Source organism: Pan troglodytes, chromosome 3 (assembly GCF_028858775.2).
Source record: "Pan troglodytes isolate AG18354 chromosome 3, NHGRI_mPanTro3-v2.0_pri, whole genome shotgun sequence".
NCBI lineage: Eukaryota > Metazoa > Chordata > Mammalia > Primates > Hominidae > Pan > Pan troglodytes.
Window position 1 is genome coordinate 3,268,313 of NC_072401.2, and position 20,305 is coordinate 3,288,617.

At 43.7% G+C, this 20,305-nt stretch overlaps 1 protein-coding gene across 15 annotated transcripts in view; it reads left to right on the top strand.

Moving 5' to 3' along the window:
• The window catches only part of ADD1 (adducin 1), an 86,248-nt gene that overhangs the window by 32,911 nt on the left and 33,032 nt on the right, over positions 1 to 20,305 (top strand). For all 15 annotated transcript variants that reach the window (XM_009447251.5, XM_009447248.5, XM_001150180.6 and 12 more), the window contains exons 3-6: positions 5,140 to 5,302; positions 7,769 to 7,920; positions 17,272 to 17,352; positions 17,881 to 18,030. In XM_009447251.5, coding sequence (XP_009445526.3) covers positions 5,140 to 5,302; positions 7,769 to 7,920; positions 17,272 to 17,352; positions 17,881 to 18,030 — 546 coding nt within the window. The remainder of the gene's footprint in view (positions 1 to 5,139; positions 5,303 to 7,768; positions 7,921 to 17,271; positions 17,353 to 17,880; positions 18,031 to 20,305) is intronic.

The following is a 20,305-nucleotide window of genomic DNA, read 5'->3' on the forward strand; positions in this document are numbered from 1 at the left end:
AGCTTGCAGTGAGCTGAGATCATGCCACTGCACTTCAGCCTGGGTGACATAGAGAGACTCCGTCTCAAAAAAAAAAAAAAACAAAAAACAAAAATTAGCCGGGCATGGTGGCGCGTGCCTGTAATCCCAGCTACTCGGGCGGCTGAGGCAGGAGAATCACTTGAAACCGGGAGGCGGAGGTTGCAGTGAGCGGAGATTGTGCTACTGCACTCCAGCCTGGGCAACAGAGCGAGACTCTGTCTCAAAAAAAAAAAAAAACCCTAGCTCAGTCTCCTGGGTGTATGGTCGGCCTTAACAGTACCTGCTAATTGATTGATACCTTTAGTTAGAGTCAGCATTTTGAGCCACAGTCATGGCCAACTGAGTGTTTTCCAGATTGCACCTTTAGTCAGGTCGTTGTATCTGCGTAGTTTTCTCATGTTGCTGCTGCTGCCTTTGTGTGTGCATCATCCTTTTTTGTCCCTTCTTCTTCTGATTTGTTCTTACTGTGCCCCTTCATACCAGGGGAGTGTCATTTGGCAGAAGTTTATTGATTTTCTTAAAAAATGTTGATTGTCTCTTATGTGCTGTTTAAGGAACTGGGCATTTAGCAGTAAACTAGACATACAAGGCCTTTAGTAGATTTTGTTTAGTTGTTGTTACTGAGGTATAACTTACATAAAGTACACAAATCTTAAGCATATAGCTTGGTGAATTTTGACATAAATGTTGCTTGTGTAACTACCCAGATCAAGTCTTGGACTTTACATTCTAGTCGAAGGAAATAAACAATAAAGAACAAGCAGGAGGGCAATGCAGAAAGCAGTAGGATGATTAGATTAAGTGTGACTGTGGTCAGAAAGGCTGTTCTCAGGAGGGAAGGTTTAATCTGAACTCAATGACAGGAAGGAGCCAGTCTTTCAAGAATCAAGAGGGGGCCGGGTGTGGGTGCTTGGCTGGGCATGGTGGCCCATGCCTGTAATCCCAGCACTTTGGGAGGCCAAGGCAGTGGATCCCTTGAGCCCAGGAGTTCAAGACCAGCCTGGGGAATCCGCATCTCTACCAAAAATATAAAAATTAGCTAGGTGTGGTGGCATGCCCCAGCAATCCCAGCTACTCAGGAGGCTGAGGTGGGAGGATCACTCAAGCTGAGGCTGCAGTGAGTTGTGATCATGCCAGTGCACTCCAGCCTGGGTGACAGAGTGAGACCCTGTCTCCAAAAAAAAAGGAGACGTGTTCCCAGCTGAGGAACCAGCTAACATGAAATTCCTAGGATAGGGATGGGCTTGATGAGCCCACAGAGGCAGAAGGCAGCCAGTGTGGTTCGGCCTGGGAGTGGCAGAGTGAGGTGCAGTGAGGTTGGAGAGAGAGGAGGGAGCAGATCCTGGAAGGCTGTGTATGCTGAGATTGAGAGTTTCCATTGCATTCTGTGTGTGGCAGAATCATTGGAGGGCTGCAGACAGGGAAAGGACAAACGATATTTTAAAGAAAATTATTCTGGGTTTGGTTTAGAGAGAAAATTGGCTGGGGCAAGAGAAAAAGCTGTTGTCCAAATGAGAGATCATGGCTGCTTGGGCCAAGGTGGCGTAGTAGAGGTAGGAAGAGGTAGATTTGTATGGCTTTCATTTTGAAGGTAGTGTGAATAGGACTTGCTGATGGATGGGGTGGAAGAAGTGAAAGGGAAAAAAAGAATCAGGATAGCACCGAGACTTTTGGCTTGAGCAGTTTACTTACGTAAAAACAACAAGAAGCGAAGTAAAAATGACTCGGGATAGTTGAGTCATTTTTGAGTTGAAACTGATAGCACCTAGTGTGTGCCAGGCATTGTTCTAGGCACTGGGGATGCAGAGATAAGAGAGTAAAGTTCCTGCCCACAGGTTGTTTAGAACACAGTAAGCATCAAGGCTGGGTGCGGTGGCTCATACCTGTAGTCCCAGTGCTTTGGGAGGCTGAGATAGGAGGATCACTTGAGTTTAGGAGTTTGAGGCTGCAGTGAGCTATGATTGCACCACTGCACTCCAGCCTGGGGCTTGAGGTTTTGCCAGATGGTTTGGTAGAGTTGGAGATGTTAGCAAGAAAGGGATTACAATGTAATCATTACAATGGATCTAAGCCAGTGAGGGAGTTCAGAACAGGGGAGGTGAGCCAAGGTGAGAAGGTGTTAGGGTGATGAATAGATGGAAGAAAGTGTGAGCTGGATGCTAGGAGGGGGTGGTTGCAGGGCACATACTTGGCTTTGGGATTGAAGAGGGACATGGTTACTAGGAATGAGCAGGTGTAGTGCTGACCATGGACGTGGGAGCCTGAGATGGGTTGGATGACAGGGTCTTTGGAGGAGAGGAGGTCCGAAAGCTGAGAGGTATGAGGGTCCCAAACTGAGGGTATGGATGTTGAACCAGCAAGAGTTATGATCAAAGTAGCACACACAAGGTCCTTAGGCTAGTGACAGCTGGCTGGAGCCAAACGTTAAGATCCAGATTGGTGGCTCCAGGCCCTCACTCAGGACTAAGCTCAGCTCTGTGCCACGTGTCCTTTCTGCATGTACAGGTCGTCTGAAATGCTCTTTATGCATAGGGCTCCTGTACTGTGGTTTTCTTCTTTTTGTGTCTTCCTTACCAAGCTTTAAGTTTCTGGATGGCAAGGACCATATTATTTATCAGTATGTATATCCTTAGTGTCTAAAACAGCGCCTGGTACTTAGTAGTGTGTGTCGAATTGAGCTTTCCCTAGATCTGCATGTGGATTTGAAAACCATTGAAATAGATCCTTTGAATTTTCAGACTGAGGGCTCCTGAAGGCAAGGAGCTTGTTTAATTTAGCTTTTGCTTCCCCTGTGACCAGCACTGTCTGTGATGTTCAGGAGATGCCATCTGTATCTCTTACTCTCTCTCTTTTTTTTTTGAGATGGAGTCTCACTCTGTCGCCCAGGCTGGAGTGCAGTGGCGTGATCTTGGCTCACTGTAGCCTCCACCTCCCGAGTTCAAGTGATTCTCCTGCCTCAGCCTCCTGAGTAGCTGGGATTACAAGTGTGCACCACCATACCCAGCTCGCTGCAACCTCCTCCTACTGGCTTCAAGTGATTCTCCTGCCTCAGCCTCCCAAGTAGCTAGGAGTACAGGCACAAGCTTCCATGCCCAGCTAACTTTTGTATTTTTAGTAGAGATGAGGTTTTACCATGTTGGCCAGGCTGGTCTCGAACTCCTGACCTCAAGTGATCCGCCTCCCTTGGCCTCCCAAAGTGCTGGAAGTTACAGGTGGAAGCCACTGCGCCCGCCCTATCTTTATTTGCACATATCTCCCTTTCTCTCTCATTGCATTGTGCTTTGATGACAAAGATGGCTAAATAATCACCATGTTTTGTTTTTTTCCTTTATTTCTTGCTTGCAGTCAGAGTACCTCTCAGCTTTTCCCTTCCTCATGGATGACTACAAAATATGATCTGCAACATTATTTGCCATGGTTTGGTAAATAGGGGGTCCTCAGAGGGCTCTTGACAGACATTCTATTCTACCCTTAATTAACAGCAATACATCTATTTGTTGTGTGCTTCCCCCAAGTGATAGGTACTCTTAGACTGTCCCTTGGCAATTTCCTGCAATATGTTTTCAGCTCAAGCAGTGAGAAGCTAGAAGTAAATTTGATGTGGATTAACATCCAGTGAGCTTAAATTTTCATACTGGATATCATTTATAATTGTTTGACAAGATATTTCTTTCTTTCTTTTTTTTTTTTTTTTTTTTTGAGACGGAGTCTCACTCTGTCTCCCTCTGTCTCCCAAGCTGGAGTGCAGTGGCGGGATCTCAGCTCACTGCAAGCTCCGCCTCCCGGGTTCACACCATTGTCCTGCCTCAGCCTCCCGAGTAGCTGGGACTACAGGCGCCCACCACTACGCCTGGCTAATTTTTTGTATTTTTAGTAGAGACGGGGTTTCACCATGTTAGCCAGGATGGTCTCGATCTCCTGACCTCGTGATCCGCCCGCCTTGGCCTCCCAAAGTGCTGGGATTACAGGCGTGAGCCACCATGCCTGGCCGATATTTATTTCTTTGCAGGGTATGTGAAAAAATTATTTTAGTGCAGGTTGGGAATATAAATTATCTGTATTGTTATAATAGTGATTTTCTATTAAAATCACCATCAATCCAATTGCACTTTTTTTTGCCTGATTTAGTATTATTCGATAAAGGATGGATGGTTAGGGTTTTTTCCACATTTAAAAGTAATTTGAAAAGTATTTTGAAGAAAGTACTGCAAAGGATAAAGTAGAGTATGAAAAATTACTAATAATCCTATCACTAAAAGGATTACAATGAACATTTTGATGTATTTACTTTTTTTTTTTTTTTTTTTTTTTTTTGGAGACAAAGTCTTGCTCTGTTGCCCCGGCTGGAGTGCAATGGCCCAATCTCGGCTCACTGCAACCTCTGCCTCCTGGGTTCAAGCAGTTCTCCTTTCTCAGCCTCCCAAGTAGCTGGGATTACAGGCGCCCACCACCACGCCTGGCTAATTTTTTATATTTTTAGTAGAGATGGGGTTTCACCATGTTGGCCAGGCTGGTCTCCAACTCCTGACCTCAGGTGATCCACCTGCCTTCGCCTCCCAAAGTGCTGGGATTCCAGGCATGAGCCACTGCGCCCAGCCAATGTATTTACTTTTCATCTTTTTCTATGTTTAGGTATGTATTTGCTGTAATAAGGACTGGTTATACTGCTTGATAACATTGTCACTCAAACATATATCAAGAGCAATTTTATGCCATTTAAGTTTTTTTAGCTTTTCATGTTGAATGCATGCGTAGAATTCCCAGTGTATTTGATCAGTCCTCTGTTGATTGAAACGTAAGATGTTTTTCCCTTTTATCAATAATGCTGGAATGAACATCCAAATGAATCAGTCTTTGAGCACTTCCTTGAATGTTTCCTTAAAATAGATTCCTAAGAGTAGAATTCCTGTTCAGAGTTTTAAGCTTTTATTGTATTAAATTACTTTTTAGAAAAGAATGTACCAGTTTATATTCTCAGCAGTAATGTGTGAGAATATCCGTTTGCCTTTCCAGCACTGGATGAAAACAAAAAATTGGTCTATGTGATAGCTACTTCTGACCCCCTGCCCAAGGAACAGAAAATAAATGGTATCTCAGTGTTTTAATATTTTTTATTAGGCTTTCTGTGAAGAATTGGAATCAATGATACAGGAGCAATTTAAGAAGGGGAAGAACCCCACAGGCCTATTGGCTTTACAGCAGATTGCAGATTTTATGACCACGAATGTACCAAATGTCTACCCAGCAGCTCCGCAAGGAGGGATGGCTGCCTTAAACATGAGTGAGTAGTTCCTGATTTTTAATATATGTTCTGTAGTTTTCAGGTAAAATTTCCTGAAGATTGCTCATGTGAAATAAATGGGCATTTAACTGTATAACATAACAGAGTTGAGTATTTTGAAAATTAATGTGTTTTCGTTAGTCATAGTAAAAGATAGGCTGGAATTCTGAAATCATCTTGAATGTTGCAGACTCCTCTTTTCTTAGCCAGTGAGACTTTGTTATTTCCGAGGCAGATGACTTTTTATGTGTCTTCCCAGCCCCTATGTAGATTAAAATAAACTAATAGAAATAATGCTGTGGAGTAGCACATCAGTTTTGCCTGGCCAGCATTTCTTACCTAGCATTCTTCACTGCTGTGTCCCAAATAGTGAGAAAGAGAAATTCTAAAAGAAAAGCCAGAGGAAAAGTACTGGATGGGTGAATGTGAGCAAAGAATGGTCAGCTGTGCAAGAATGCAGCTTTGCCATGGCAATTGAGTTTGCAAATGTTAACATGACAAAGCATCAACTAATCTGAGCCACTGCATATTGTACCTTGGATTAGTCTCTGATGGGTCTGGTTGGATAGTCAAATCTGATTGCCCAAAATAAGGTGCTGGTTTCTGTTAGATCTGCTGACATTTGCTATTGACCTGTCTGCTCTGTGGTATTCTTAGAAGTTGAATAGCATTCGCCAGATCTGATATATATTGTAATTAATGTCTACAGAATATTAACAGTCACATTTAATCCATAGCTCAAACCTCCATCCTGAAATCACATGGCCACCACTAGGAAAGTTTTCATGTGGATTCCGTTTTTTTTGTTGTTGTTTTTGAGACGGCGTCTTGCTCTGTCTCCCAGGCTGGAGTGCAGTGGCGTGATTTCAGCTCCCTGCAAACTACCACCTCCCAGGTTCAAGCTGTTCTCCTGCCTCAGCCTCCTGAATAGCTAAGATTACAGGCACACACCACCACACCTGGCTAATTTTTGTTACTTTTAGTAGAGACGGATTTCACCATGTTGGCCATGCTGGTCTCAAACTCCTGACCACAAGTAATCCACTCACCTCAGCCTCCCTAAGTGCTGGGATTACGAACAGGAGCCACCACGCCTGGCCCATTTCTTCTGTATTAATTAGCAAGAATGTTCTGTCGGGAGAAACTTCCCTTCAGTTCTTTTGGTTACCTGGTGGTACAGTTTGTGTAGGAAAGGCAGGATCCCTTTCCGAAATAATAAGTTGGCTTCCAATCATCCTTCAGTGATGAACAATTAGTTGTTTTTTTTTTTTTTAGTATTATTTGAATTTATGATTTAAACATAGTCAGTGTGTTTCACATCGTTGCAGTTATTATCCGGATTTGTTGAGAACTTTCCTTCTGAATGGATGTTGAACTTTGTGAAATGCTTCTTTTCTTTCTGTTAAAATGATCCCTTAGTCTTTCTTCTTTAGTTTGTTATGGTGAATTATGTTTTTTTGTTTGTTTGTTTTGTGTATTTATTTATTTAGAGATAAGTTCTTGCTCTTTCACCCATGCTGGAGTACAGTGGCACGATCACAGCTCACTACAACCTTGAACTCCTAGGCTTAAGGGATCCTCCATGCCTTCCATGCCTGGCTAATTTTTCTCTTTTCTTTTTTTTCTTTTTTTTTTTTTTTTTTTGAGATGGAGCCTTGCTCTGTCACCTGGGCTGGAGTGCAGTGGCGCGATCTTGGCTCACTGTAAGCTCCGCCTCCTGGGTTCACGCCGTTCTTCTGCCTCAGCCTCCCAAGTAGCTGGGAGTACAGGCGCCCACCACCATGTCTGGCTAATTTTTTGTATTTTTGGTATAGACAGGGTTTCACCTTGTTAGCCAGGATGGTCTCGATCTCCTGACCTTGTGATCCTCCCGCCTCGGCCTCCCAAAGTGCTGGGATTACAGGCGTGAGCCACCGTGCCCAGCCCATATTGGTTATTTCTATCTCCTTTCTTTTGTTAAGTCTGGCTAGAGGTTTATCTTATTTTATTATTTGTATTTTATTTTTAATCTTCTCAAAGATTCAACTTTTGCTTTAATCAGAAAGCCTTAAAAACACTTTTCTTCTCTAATGTATACGTTTAATGCTGTAAATTTCCTTTTAAGCTTGCTTTACTGCACCCCACAAATTTGGCTATCTTTTTGTTATTGATTTCTAACTTGTGTTAGTATTGGAAAACAGTCATTATGAAATTGTCTTTGAAGTTTTCAAGACTTTATTGTCTAATGTGGAAGATAAATATCTCAGAACCATTAGTATTTGATTTACATTTGATAAGAAATGTTAATATTTGAGGCTTTTTGGTAAGTCTCGCTTTGTTGCCTTGGCTATTCACAGCTGCTATCATAAAGCACTACAGCCTCAAACTCATGGCTTCAAGTGATCCTCCTGCCTTAGCCTTCTGAGTAACTAGGACTACAGGCGTATACCACTGCACCTGGCTGAGTTTTGTTTTTCTTTATTTCAGGTCTTGGTATGGTGACTCCTGTGAACGATCTTAGAGGATCTGATTCTATTGCGTATGACAAAGGAGAGAAGTTATTACGGTGTAAATTGGCAGCGTTTTATAGACTAGCAGATCTCTTTGGGTGGTCTCAGCTTATCTACAATCATATCACAGTGAGTATTAAATGGGCTAGTAACTGAATGATAAATGAAATATTTTGTGTCTGGCATCACCTCTTTACATTTAGGAGAAGAGGGAAGCAGGCTGAGCTTCAGTAAGTCTTGGAATACCTCTTCTGATTCCTGACTACAGAGTGTAATAACCTGAGAATCAGCCAGTTTGGGTTAAAAGTTACAGGAACAGCAGTTCTTGAAAATTTCTTTTTTGCGTGCTAACCTAATAAAACAACTAAGTGTTTACCAGATTATACGCAGTTTCTAAAATTATTTTTATGCTTAAAAACCTAAGAATGATGATGTTTTCTTTCTTAGTCTGACCAAAGCCTTCCGTCTCTCAAACTTATTTCTTCAGCTACTCCAGTTTTAACTATTTTTCAACATTATTAGGCTCTCTTTTCCTTCATTCTGGGTATCTGCTTTCTCTGGACCAAGCGCTGTTCTAACTGTGGTTGTGTCAGTGGACAACATGAGTCCTTCCCTTGTGGACAGTCACTTCTTCATCCCAATCCATTAGCCTATTCTTCACTCCCTATTTTGTCCATCTTGTATTTCATGGTCCCTCATTTCAGCAATACTCTGCCAATCCTGTACTATCCCTCCCAGCTTCTGAGTAGGCAAATCCTGCTGTGGAAGTCCTCCCACCAGAGCCCATTACCTTTCTCCATAGATTCACAACCCAAATCTCAAATGGGCCCATGACTTAGCCTGGCAACCATAACTCATCTCTCTTACAACCTTACTAATATTTAAGCCTTCTCTACTATCTTTGAGACTCCTGACCTCCTTCTTCCACCAAATGACCTCATTATGTCACAGAAAAAATGGGTACCCTTACTGACATTTGTAGCCATTCTGTACTCTTGACCACCTGTTATAATGTCTTGCCTTCTGCCTGTGGCCAGACTTTGCTCCCCTGGCTTGGAATTCCACCCTTCCTGCCTTCTTTTTTTTTTTTTTTTTTTTTGAGACAGAGACTTGCTCTGTCGCCCAGGCTGGAGTGCAGTGGTGCAATCTCGGCTCACTGCAAGCTCCGCCTCCCGGGTTCACGCCATTCTCCTGCCTCAGCCTCCCGAGTAGCTGGGACTACAGGCGCCCACCACCACGCCTGGCTAATTTTTTTGTATTTTTAGTAGAGACGGGGTTTCACCATGTTAGCCACGATGGTCTCGATTTCCTGACCTTGTGATCCGCCCACCTTGGCCTCCCAAAGTGCTGGGATTACAGGCGTGAGCCACCGTGCCCGGCCCCTTCCTGCCTTGTTAGATTCACAGTGCATTGCCAGGGTTCTTCTGTTCCTTTACTCTTTTGTAGAGATAGCTTCTTCCTTTGAACTGCTTCCTTCCTTTGGTTTTGAAACTTGTTCCAGTCTTCTGTTTTTTTCATGTAATTTCTTTTAAAGGATATTTTAAATTGTTAATACAGTGCCTGCTTTTTGTATCAAGTGTACCTTATGCAGATGTCTAAAGAAAAAGTAATTCCACCAATACTTCCATCTCTCTTGAGGCAAGCAGTGTGTGCGCTGTTCAGATTGCTGAAATGTTTCCTCCATACTCACACACACATAGGTTTTTCTACACATGGACTCATAACCAGTGGTGCTTCGTTAAGCTCCATTCTGGACTCAGAGGAATGCTAAGCCTCTTGAGGTGACGGTCTGGAGCTCACCTTGTGATTAGTGTGTTGTGCCTCTGGGACTTGATATTGGTCTCTGCCAGAGAGACTGAGTTGCCTTCTATCCATCTGTTCTTGTTTCCGCTTAAATGAACTTTTCAAAATGCAAGCCTTACCATGTCATGCTCCTGTGTGCAGCACGCTCACTCTGTGTAGAATGTCATCGCTGCTTTATTCCCCTGTAGCAGTTACCCCCATCCATTCTGTATGTTTAGCTGTTGCTATCCGTCTCTGCCCACAGGAATATAAATTCCACAGGGAGAGCGTCTGTTGTGGTCCCTGCTGTGGCCCCGGGACCCGTGGCACAGAGTAGGCATGCAGTAAACTTAGGTGAAAAACTGAATGAAACCCCCGGCTGAACTGAAATTACCTCAGTGAAGTTGTGAACAAGAGCTCGCTGGGACCTTTTGACATTTGATTGGTGGGTCCAGTTAGCCTAGCACAAATGCCAGCTCCCTTCCTGGTGCCTGCAGGGAAATTGCTGGCCTCTGTCATCTAATTATACTTGACAGAATGCTGTGGTGGAGATTAGTGCTAAGTGGTTGCCTGAAGATCAGTGCGGTGAAAATGTTACCGCTGTGATTGGAAACGTAACCCTAGCTGTGATAACAGCTTCACCTTCTTCGCAGGTTTTAAAGTGCTGTTTGCCTAGTCCTATTTTGAATGCTGATTAAATAAGTTTGAATTGGTTAAATTGCTTGTTTTCTCCTCCTTTAATTGTTTAAGAATTGGCAAAATTAAAAAAGTGTTTTCTGTAAATTATCTCCTTGGGGCTTAATACCGAGTAAAAAGAAATGCAAGTTACCTAAAATGTTTCCTATGTCTTATAAACTAGAACTAGAGAATCTTTAAGGAAGAAAGGTTTTGGTTTATTTTGTTTTACTATTATGGCATCCACTTCTTATTTACTATCTAGGTATGGTATAGACGCTTAACAGAAAAGCAAATACTAACAGTGTCAACAAAAAGTGACAGCAGGTCATTCTGTCCTTTCTTTGAAAGGGGGTCATAGGGATTTTCTGCTAAAGGGATTTAAAATTGCTAACAGGTGTTAGAAGATTGGAGATGATTGTCTGAAATAGATCTTTAAGATTTCATTGGATTTGGAGAAGTGTTTGTGGGGGCTGGGGGGAGGGGGACAAGACGGGGTGGCCCAGTTAGCACAGTGGACTGGGCTTCCTCTCTCGGTGGCACTTAGCTGATGGCTTGGCCTGCCCATCCTGATGTCAGTGGAATGCTGTCAAGGCTTCGCACCTGCAGAACCTGGCAGGTGCTTGTTCAACTCCATTCTGGATTCCAGAGAATGCTAAGCCTCTGAGGTGATAGTCTGGACCCACCTTTGTGACCAGTGCCCTGTGCTTCAGGGACGTGATAGTGGTCTCCTCTGGAGGTGCTGAATTGGGTACTGCATTGGTCTGCAACAGGAGAGTCTCATTCTTCATACACAGAGAAGGGGCAGTACATGTGTGGGAAGAGACACAGGGAGAGCAGTGCTGGTCTGACGGGGAGGGACAACTGCAGAGGAAAGTGACTTCAAAATATCCTTCTCTATTTTTACTTGATGTTTGTAATTTTGCACTTTCTCCTTTTTGCTTTAGATTCAGAGAATTGAATGTTTTAAGCCTCTAAAATTAAAGTATGTATTAATAGATCTGTTAGTTAAGCTTACAGTTGGAAATAAATCTTAAAATAAGTAAAAGAAGGAAACATTATTAATTACAGCGTTATTATTATTATTATTATTATTTTTGAGACAGGGTCTCACTCTGTCACCCAGGCTGGAGTGCAGTGGTGGAATCTTGGCTCACTGCAACTTCTGCCGCCTCGGTTCAAGTGATCCTCCTGCCTCAGCCTCCCAAGTAGCAGGAACAGGCATGTGCCACCATGCGCAGGTGTGCACCACCATGCCACTAGCTGATTTTAGTATTTTTAGTAGAGATGGGTTTCACCATGCTGGCCAGCCTGGGCTCAAACTCCTGGCCTCAAGTGATCCGCCTGCCTCGGCCTCCCAAAGTGCTGGGATTACAGGTGTGAGCCACTGTGCCCGGCCCAGCATTATTTGTAATAATGAAATTATTATTATTATTATTATTATTATTATTATTATTATTATTATTATTTTAGGCAGAGTCTCACTCTGTGGCCCAGGCTGGAGTGCAGTGGCATGATCTCGGCTCACTCAACCTCTACCTTCTGAGTTCAGGCAGTTCTGCTGCCTCAGCCTCCCAAGTAGCAGGGATTACAGGCACCTGCCACCACACCCAGCTAATTTTTTTGTATTTTTACTAGAGATGGGGTTTCACCATGTTGGCCAGGCTGGTTTTGAACTCCTGACCTCAAGTGATCCGCCCACCTCAGCCTCCCAAAGTGCTAGTGTTATAGGTGTGAGCCACTGCACCCAGCCAGTAATGAAAAATTTTAAGAGTCCTTAAGTATTCAGCAGTAGATAGGAAATGGCTCAGTTATTCAATATCAATTTGAGAAAATGTTGTATACTAGGAAAAACAATTACAAAGATCATGTAGAACAAGTGAAACATGAAAAATGAAAGGTATCAGAAATGAGAAAATATGAAATATATACTGTTTACAGCTATATGAAATATGTACATATATGTATGGGGAGAGAGAGACAAAAGAGAAATGACTGACAAAAATGGTTGTGTGATACTTTTTAAGTGTGGAACCTGACAGCAGGCTTCTAAAATTTAGATGGAAGAGCGGAGGGCCAAGAATAGCTAAGACACCCTGAAGAACAGCTAGGCAAGGAGACTTTTCCTACCAGATGCCAAACTTAATATAAAGTGGTGGTAATTAATATAGTGTCCTTTGGGCAAAGGAAGATGCAGAGGGATCAGTAGGGCCAAACTGCATGCATTGAAACAGACATGCCGTAGTCGGCATTGCAGCTCAGCGGGGTCGGGGATGGACTGGCAATGATGGCTGCTGGGATGCTTGGGTAGAAAAGTCACAAGTGGAAATAATTATATGAGACTTCTATACTATACATAATCACAAAGCAATCCCAGTGAATTAAAGATTAAATGTGAAACGCAATACTTTAACAATTTTAGGACTAATATAGGTGAAAATCACTGGCCTTGAACCTCTGGCCTAAGGAGAGATGTCTTATGACACAAAAATCACTTATCGTAAAAGAAAAGATGGATAAATTTGTCTACATTTAAAGTAAACAAACTTTTTCCTTATTAAAAGATACCATAGGCCAGGCGTGGTGGCTCATGCCTGTAATCCCAGCATTTTGGGAGGCTGAGGTGGGTGGATCACTTGACGTCAGGAGTTTGAGACCAGCCTGGCCAACATGATGAAACCCATTTCTACCAAAAAATACAAAAAATTTGGCCAGGCATGGTGGTGTGCCTGTAGTCCCAGCTGCTGGGGAGGCTGAGACAGGAGAATTGCTTGAACCCTAGAGGCAGAGGTTGCAGTGAGCTGAGATTGTGCCACTGCACTCCAGCCTGGGTGGCAGAGTGAGACCCTGTCTCAAAAAAAAGGTAAAAGATACCATAAAGACAGTAATAATAAAAGCCGCAGCCTGGAAGGTTTGTCCCACATGTAGCCAACGGAAGTTAATATCTGAGGCTGGGTGCGGTGGCTCACGCCTGTAATCTCTGCACTTTGGGAGACCAAGGTGGGCACATCACTTGAGGCCAGGAGTTTGAGACCAGTGTGGCCAACATGTGAAACTCCGTCTCTGCTAAAAATGCAAAATTAGCCAGGCGTGGTGGCGCACACCTGTAATCCCAGCTACTGGGAGGCTGAGACAGGAATCACTTGAACTTGGGAGGTGAAGGTTGCAGTGAGCTGAAATTGTGCCATCCAGCCTGGGTGACAGAGTGAGACTCCGTCTCAAAAAAAAAAAAAAAAGAAATAATATCTGGAATAGATAACTGTCAGTAAGAAAAAGACAAACCAGTATAAAATGGACAAAAGGCAAGAAAGGAATTTCACAGAAGGGGAAATAAGAATGCCTTATAAAAATATGAAAAGTTACTGAAATCATTTGGTCACCAGGAAATTATAAATTCATATCACAATGAAACGTCATTTTATAGACATCAGATTTCTTTTGTTGTTGTTGTTTGAGACAGAGTCTCACCCTGTCACCCAGGCTAGAGTCAGTGGCACGATCTCTGCTCACTGCAAGCTCTGCCTCCCAGGTTCACACCATTCTCCTGCCTCAACCTCCCGAGTAGCTGGGAGTACAGTCGCCCGCCACCACACCCGGCTAATTATTTTTGTATTTTTAGTAGAGACAGGGTTTCACCATTTTAGCCAGGATGGTCTCCATCTCCTGACCTTGTGATCCGCCCTTCTCGCCCTCCCAAAGTGCTGGGATTACAGGCATGAGCCACCATGCCTGGCCACTAGAATTATTGTATTTCTTAAGCTAATTGATAGATACATGGATGTTTGATTTATTATTATACTTACATTGTCTTATATCTTGTAAATACCCTTGTATGTGTGTTTTTAAAATAAAGGCTTTTAAAAGAAGCAAAACAAAAATCTGAAACTTAATCTTTTCTTATTTTCATCCTTAATTTTCTTCATTCCAACCAGTATATACACAGATCCCTTGTTTTATGTTTTGTTTTGACTGAGCTTAGCAATTAGACAACTGCTTACTTTTGTGTTAAATAGTTTAACAAGTTAGGATGGGCTGGATGCAGTGACTCCCGCCTGTAATCCCAACACTTTCAGAGGCCAAGGCAGGAGGATCACTTGAGCTCAAAAGTTTGGGACCAGCTTGGGCAACATAGTGAAACCCTGTCTCTATTAAAAAAAAAAAAGGTCAGCATGCTTTTTAAGATAAAGGAGGCTGGGCACGGTGGCTCACGCCTCTAATCCCAGCATTTTTGGAGGCCAGAAAAAGTGGGTGCATCACTTGAGGCCAGGACTTTGAGACCAGCCTGGCAGACGTGGTGAAACCTCGTCTCTACTAAAAATACAGAAATTAGCTGGGCATGGTGTGCCTGTAATCCCAGCTACTCAGAGGCTGAGGCAGGAGAATCGCTTGAACCCGGGAGGCAAAGGTTGTAGTGAGCTGAGATCGTGCCCCTGCACTCCAGCCTGGGTGACAGAGTGAGCTTTGTCTCAAAAAAAGAAAAAAAAAAGATAAAGGAGCTGACTTTAGGAAATAGAAAGCAAGGCTGACTCAGCATTGCAAAGAAGTGGGTCATAGGGATTTATAGAGACTGGGTGTTGTAGTTCACTATCCATGTAAATGACCCCTAGCAATGATTTAGTGTTGCTGCTCCCACTACCACTAATGATGGTAATAATGGGTAGATGCCATTTATTGCGAGCTTTATTGTAGACACAAGCTCTTCCATCCCCACTTAGTCATGAGGAAAACAGGAGCTCAGGGTGCCCAGAACACCATAGCCAGTTCTTGGCAGAGCTAGGATTTGAACTTAAGTCTTATCTGACTTTGGATTTTGTGCTCTTAACCCTGTTATGCTCTACAGAGACAATCAGGTGAGTTTAGCCTACAGATCATATAAGGGGAGACAGGATAGATTTAGATGTCTGAAAATTAAATTGTAGAAGGGGGTTAGAATTTGTTCTGTGTTATATACTAGAGGCAGTGGTGACAAACACAGGAAAACAGATTTCTTCTCAGTGCTAGAAAGAACGTTTTAATCCTTAAGTCTCTGCAGCATCTGTTTATGACAGTGCTTCAGCGCCCATGACATGGTGGGCTCTCAGCGAGTAGGTGGTCATTTCTTTCCTGAATGAATAAATGAGGGAGGCTGGGGTAAGCATCCTCATCACTGAAACTAAAACAAGCAGACCCTGGGTATGCTTCTGTTTGGGCCACTACAGAAGAAATCACTATGTGGGTTAGGAAGCTGGACTAAACACCTTTTCAACAAACACTCAGCTCCAACTGTCCGACCCTAGTTAGGATTCTGGGTTCCTTAACCCAGTAGTAAATGTATTTGAACTTAATCTTTAGGAAGCCTTTTGAGCCTATATTAAAATCATTATAAAAACTAGAATGAATATTTTTGAGGGCAGGTCTCTTCTTTTTTACTGCTGTATTCCTAGTGTCTAGCATATGCTTGATGCATAGTGTAAACCAAATCTGCATTGAATTAATTACTGTGGAGAGAAAAACATACTGTGGAAGAGGCAAACCAACGAAGGCAATGAGGATGTGGTGTTGTAGAGACTTAAGAAATGGATTATGCTGGGCACAGTGGCTCACACCTGTAAGCCTAGCATTTTGAGAGGCTGAGGCGGGAGGGTTGCTTGAGTTCAGGAGTTCAAGACCAGCCTGGGCAACTTAGTGAGACCCCATCTCTACCAAAATAAAAAATAAAAAAATAGCCAGGCTTAATGACTTGTGCCTGTAGTCCCAGCTACTCAGGAGGCTGAGATGTGTGGATCACTTGAGTCAGGAGGTTGAGGCTGCAGTGAGCGTGATCGCGCCACTGCATTACAGCCTGGGTAACAGAGTGAGACCCCATCTCAAAAACAAAAAAAAAAACAAAAAAACCAGATCAAGTAGTAAGGATACAAGTTGGTTTTAATTATTTTTTTATTTTTTATTTATTTTATTTATTTTTTTGAGACAGGGTCTTGTCTGTCACCCAGGCTAGAGTGCAGTGGCATGATCATGACTGACTGCAACCTCTGCCTCCTGGGTTCCAAGTGATTCTCGTGCCTCAGCCACCTGAGTGTCTGGGACTACAGGCGCCTGCCACCACAGGCGGCTAAGTTGTCTATTTTATTTTATTTTTTTAGTAGAGACGGGGTTTTGCCATGTTGACCAGGCTGGTCCCAAACTCCTGGCCTCAAGTGATCCACCCGTCTTCGCCTCCCAAAGTGCTGGGATTACAGGCTTGAGCCACAGTGCCCAGCCTAGGTGTCAAGTATTTTTAAAAATTCATTTTGTCAATGCCTACTGCAGCAAGGAAAAAAAAAAAGGACATTCTGTTTGACTTTTTAAAAGTAAGTTTTGGCCAGGCACAGTGGCTCATGCCTGTAATCCCAGCACTTTGAGATGCCAAGGAAGGCAGATCCAGTTGAGCCCAGGAGTTTTTGAGACCAGCCTGGCCAGCATGGTGAAACCCTGTCTCTATACAAAATACAAAAATTAGCCAGTCACAGTATTGTGCGCTTGTAGTCCCAGCTACTCAGGAGGCTGAGGTGGGAGGATCATTTGAGCCTGGGAGGCAGAAGTTGCAGTGAGCCATGATCACGCCACTGCACTCCAGCCTGGGCAACAGAGTGAGACCCTGTCTCAAAAAAAAAAAAGAAACAATGTAAGTTTTGGTTTTCATTATTATATCCCTGAGGAGTGACACCTTTTTGCCTTTGACACTAGTAGCCACCAGAAAGTGCGATAGAGTAACCCAGCAGTAATTTATTGACCTGTCAGAAGGCTAGTGTGAAACTGTTTTTTCCCTCTATAAAGTCAGTTATCATGAACGTGAGCAAGAAGCACTTCATATATGTGATAAATTAGTACAGTAGAATAATGGAAAGCTTCCAGTACCCCTTGGCTTCGTGACAGGCATTGTGCATGGACGCTTCCCTGCATAGCTCACTCAGTGTTCTGAACAAACCCGTGAGTTTGTAGCCTGAAAGAGATGCAAATAATTTCACTTGGATCTTTGAGCTAATTCAGTCATTTTCCCCACAGACCAGAGTGAACTCCGAGCAGGAACACTTCCTCATTGTCCCTTTTGGGCTTCTTTACAGTGAAGTGACTGCATCCAGTTTGGTAAGAATGTCCTTCTCTTTAGCAGCTTGTATGTGCAGGTCATGTTAGGTCATTCAACATCGTCGGATCAGCTAAATATGTAAAACCCAAGAAACAAGAAAGAGCCTATGTTTTATGTGGTGTGTTCAGTTAGAGAAAAACCTTTGAGAGAAGTTACAAATATTGTAACCTTGAGTTTGAATAGTTTCTAGTTAGGGTAATTTGAAGTCCTCTTAGGCTGGGGTGCAGTGGCTCATGCCTGTAATTCCAGTATTTAAGTTCGAGACCAGCCTGGCCAACATGGCGATACCCCACCTCTACAAAAAAATACAAAAATTAGCTGGGCATGGTGGTGCACGCCTGTAGTCCCAGCCACCTGGGAAGCTGAGGTGGGAGGATTGTTTGAACCTGGGAGGTGGAGGCTGCAGTAAGCCGAGGTCGCACCACTGCACTCCAGCCTGGGCGACAGAGCCAGACCCTATCAAAAAAAAAAAAAAAGAAAAAATGAAGTCCTCTTGGTATTTTAAATTTTTATTTTTTAATTTTCAGGTTAAGATCAATCTACAAGGAGATATAGTAGATCGTGGAAGCACTAATCTGGGAGTAAATCAAGCCGGCTTCACCTTACACTCTGCAATTTATGCTGCACGCCCGGACGTGAAGTGCGTTGTGCACATTCACACCCCAGCAGGGGCTGCGGTGAGTGGCTGCCCTGGTAGCATCTCAAGTTTTAAAGCTGCTTAGTGAAAGGCACTGCACGTTTCCTCTGAATTGCCCTTGTTGTTTATAGTCAGTAAAACTAATTTTGTTGAATATAAAAAAAAATGGTGTACCACTAAGTTTGACTTTCTTAAAATAATTTTTTTTCCTTTTAAGGGGTCCATATATCCCATTTAATTTGGAAAAACATGTAATAAGTCTGAAAATGCCTATTAGATTTAACAATTGGCCGGGCATGGTGGCTCATGCCTGTAATCACACTACTTTGGGATGCTGAGGCGGGAGGATTGCTGAGCCCAGGAGTTGGAGACCAGCCTGGGCAACATAGTGAGACCCCGTCTGTACAAAAAAAATTAAAAAATTAACCAGTGTGGTGCATGCCTGTACTTCCAGCTACTTGGGAGGCTGAGGTGGGAAGATTTTGAGCCAAGGATGTTGAGGTTTCAGTGAGCTATGGTTGTGCCTCTGAACTCTAGCTTGGGTGACAGAGTAAGACCTTGTCTCAAAAAAATAAAATAACAGTAAACAAAACAAAGTCATAGAGAATTGAGGGAGAGGTAAGATTTCAGGGTGTTGAAGACTGTGGGGACATGCAAAATGACAGCAGTAAGCAGGCATCTCGTTCGAGAAGAATGGGAAAAGAAGGAGAGGGCAAGCTGGGGTGGTGGGTGGAGGGTGCTGTGGGCTCGGGGAAGGGTGTTTGGGGTGTGGGAGACTTGAACGTGAGGACAGTCTGTGGGGACGAGCTGGGGAAAGGGAGAGGTTGAGGCCTAGAAACCAACCTGTCCAGCTCCCCGCAGCCAACCAGCGGGACCCAGGCTGGATTGTGACGGGGAAGAAGAAAAGGAGCGGCTGGGAGAGGAGACACAGGCAGTGCAGGCTGTTACGAGGCTTAGCTTCCAAGCTGCTCAGGAACCCTCCTCCTCAGCTGTGCACCAAGCCTTACCCCTTCTGGTGTGAACGGGCCGCTCTGACAAAGCCCCAGACCCCTCCGTATGAAAGTGCACGTGCAGGCTATCTGCTCAATGTCATGTGAAAGCACAGTACTTGAGAAGTATGCTTTTTATCACCAATTTTATATAAGGACTTTTGGGGTTTATTGTACAACAGATGACCTTATTGATTCAGTTATGCTGTATTTTTTTTTTTTTTTTTTGAGACGGAGTCTCGCTCTGTCATCCAGGCTGGAGTGCAATGGCGCGATCGCGGCTCACTGCAAGCTCTGCCTCCCGGGTTCACGCCATTCTCCTGCCTCAGCCTCCCAAGTAGCTGGGACTACAGGTGCCTGCCACCTCGCATGGCTAATTTTTTGTATTTTTAGTAGAGACGGGGTTTCACCATGTTAGCCAGGATGGTTTTGATCGCCTGACCTCGTGATCCGCCCGCTTCGGCCTCCCAAAGTGCTGGGATTACAGGCGTGAGCCACTGCACCCGGCCCAGTAATGCTGTATTTTAATTGATCTTGGTTTTTTTTTTGGAGATGGAGTCTTGCTGTGTCACGCAGGCTGAAGTGCAGTGGCACACTCTCAGCTCACTGCAACCTCTGCCCCTCGGGTTCAAGCAGTTCTCTTGCCTCAGCCTCCCAAGTAGCTGGGACTACAGGTGCACACCACCATGCCCGGCTAATTTTTGTGTTTTTAGTCAAGATGGGGTTTCATCATGTTGGCCCGGCTGGTCTCGAACTCCTGACCTCAAGTGATCTGCCCACCTTGGCCTCCCAAAGTGCTGGGATTATAGGCATGAGCCACCACGCCTGACCTGATCTTGATGTTTTAATGTCACGTGTGTTGGATTATTTGGATGAACATTACCTCTGGTTTGTTTCACTCTGAACATATGGTTTTTATGTCAACATCGTGGTTTTATTAGATACATCATTGTGTGAATGATGTGATTTTTTTTTTCCTGAAAGAATGCATGTCACTCCAGCCACTAAAATATTTATGGATTTTAAAGAACTATTAAAGGTACCTTTGACAGTATGGTTATGAACAGCTATCATGTAACGTGTTTTTTTTGTTTTTCTGAGACAGGATCTCACCCTGTCTCCCAGGCTGGAGTGCAGTGGCACGATCTTGGCTCACTGCAACTTGCATCTCCTGGGTTCAAACGATTCTCCCACCTCAGCCTCCTGAGTAGGTGGGACTACAGGTGCACGCCACTGCACCTGGCTAATGTTTTTACTTTTTGGTAGAGACGGGGTTTCACCATGTTGACCAGGCTGGTCTCGAACTCTTGGCTTCAAGTGATCTGC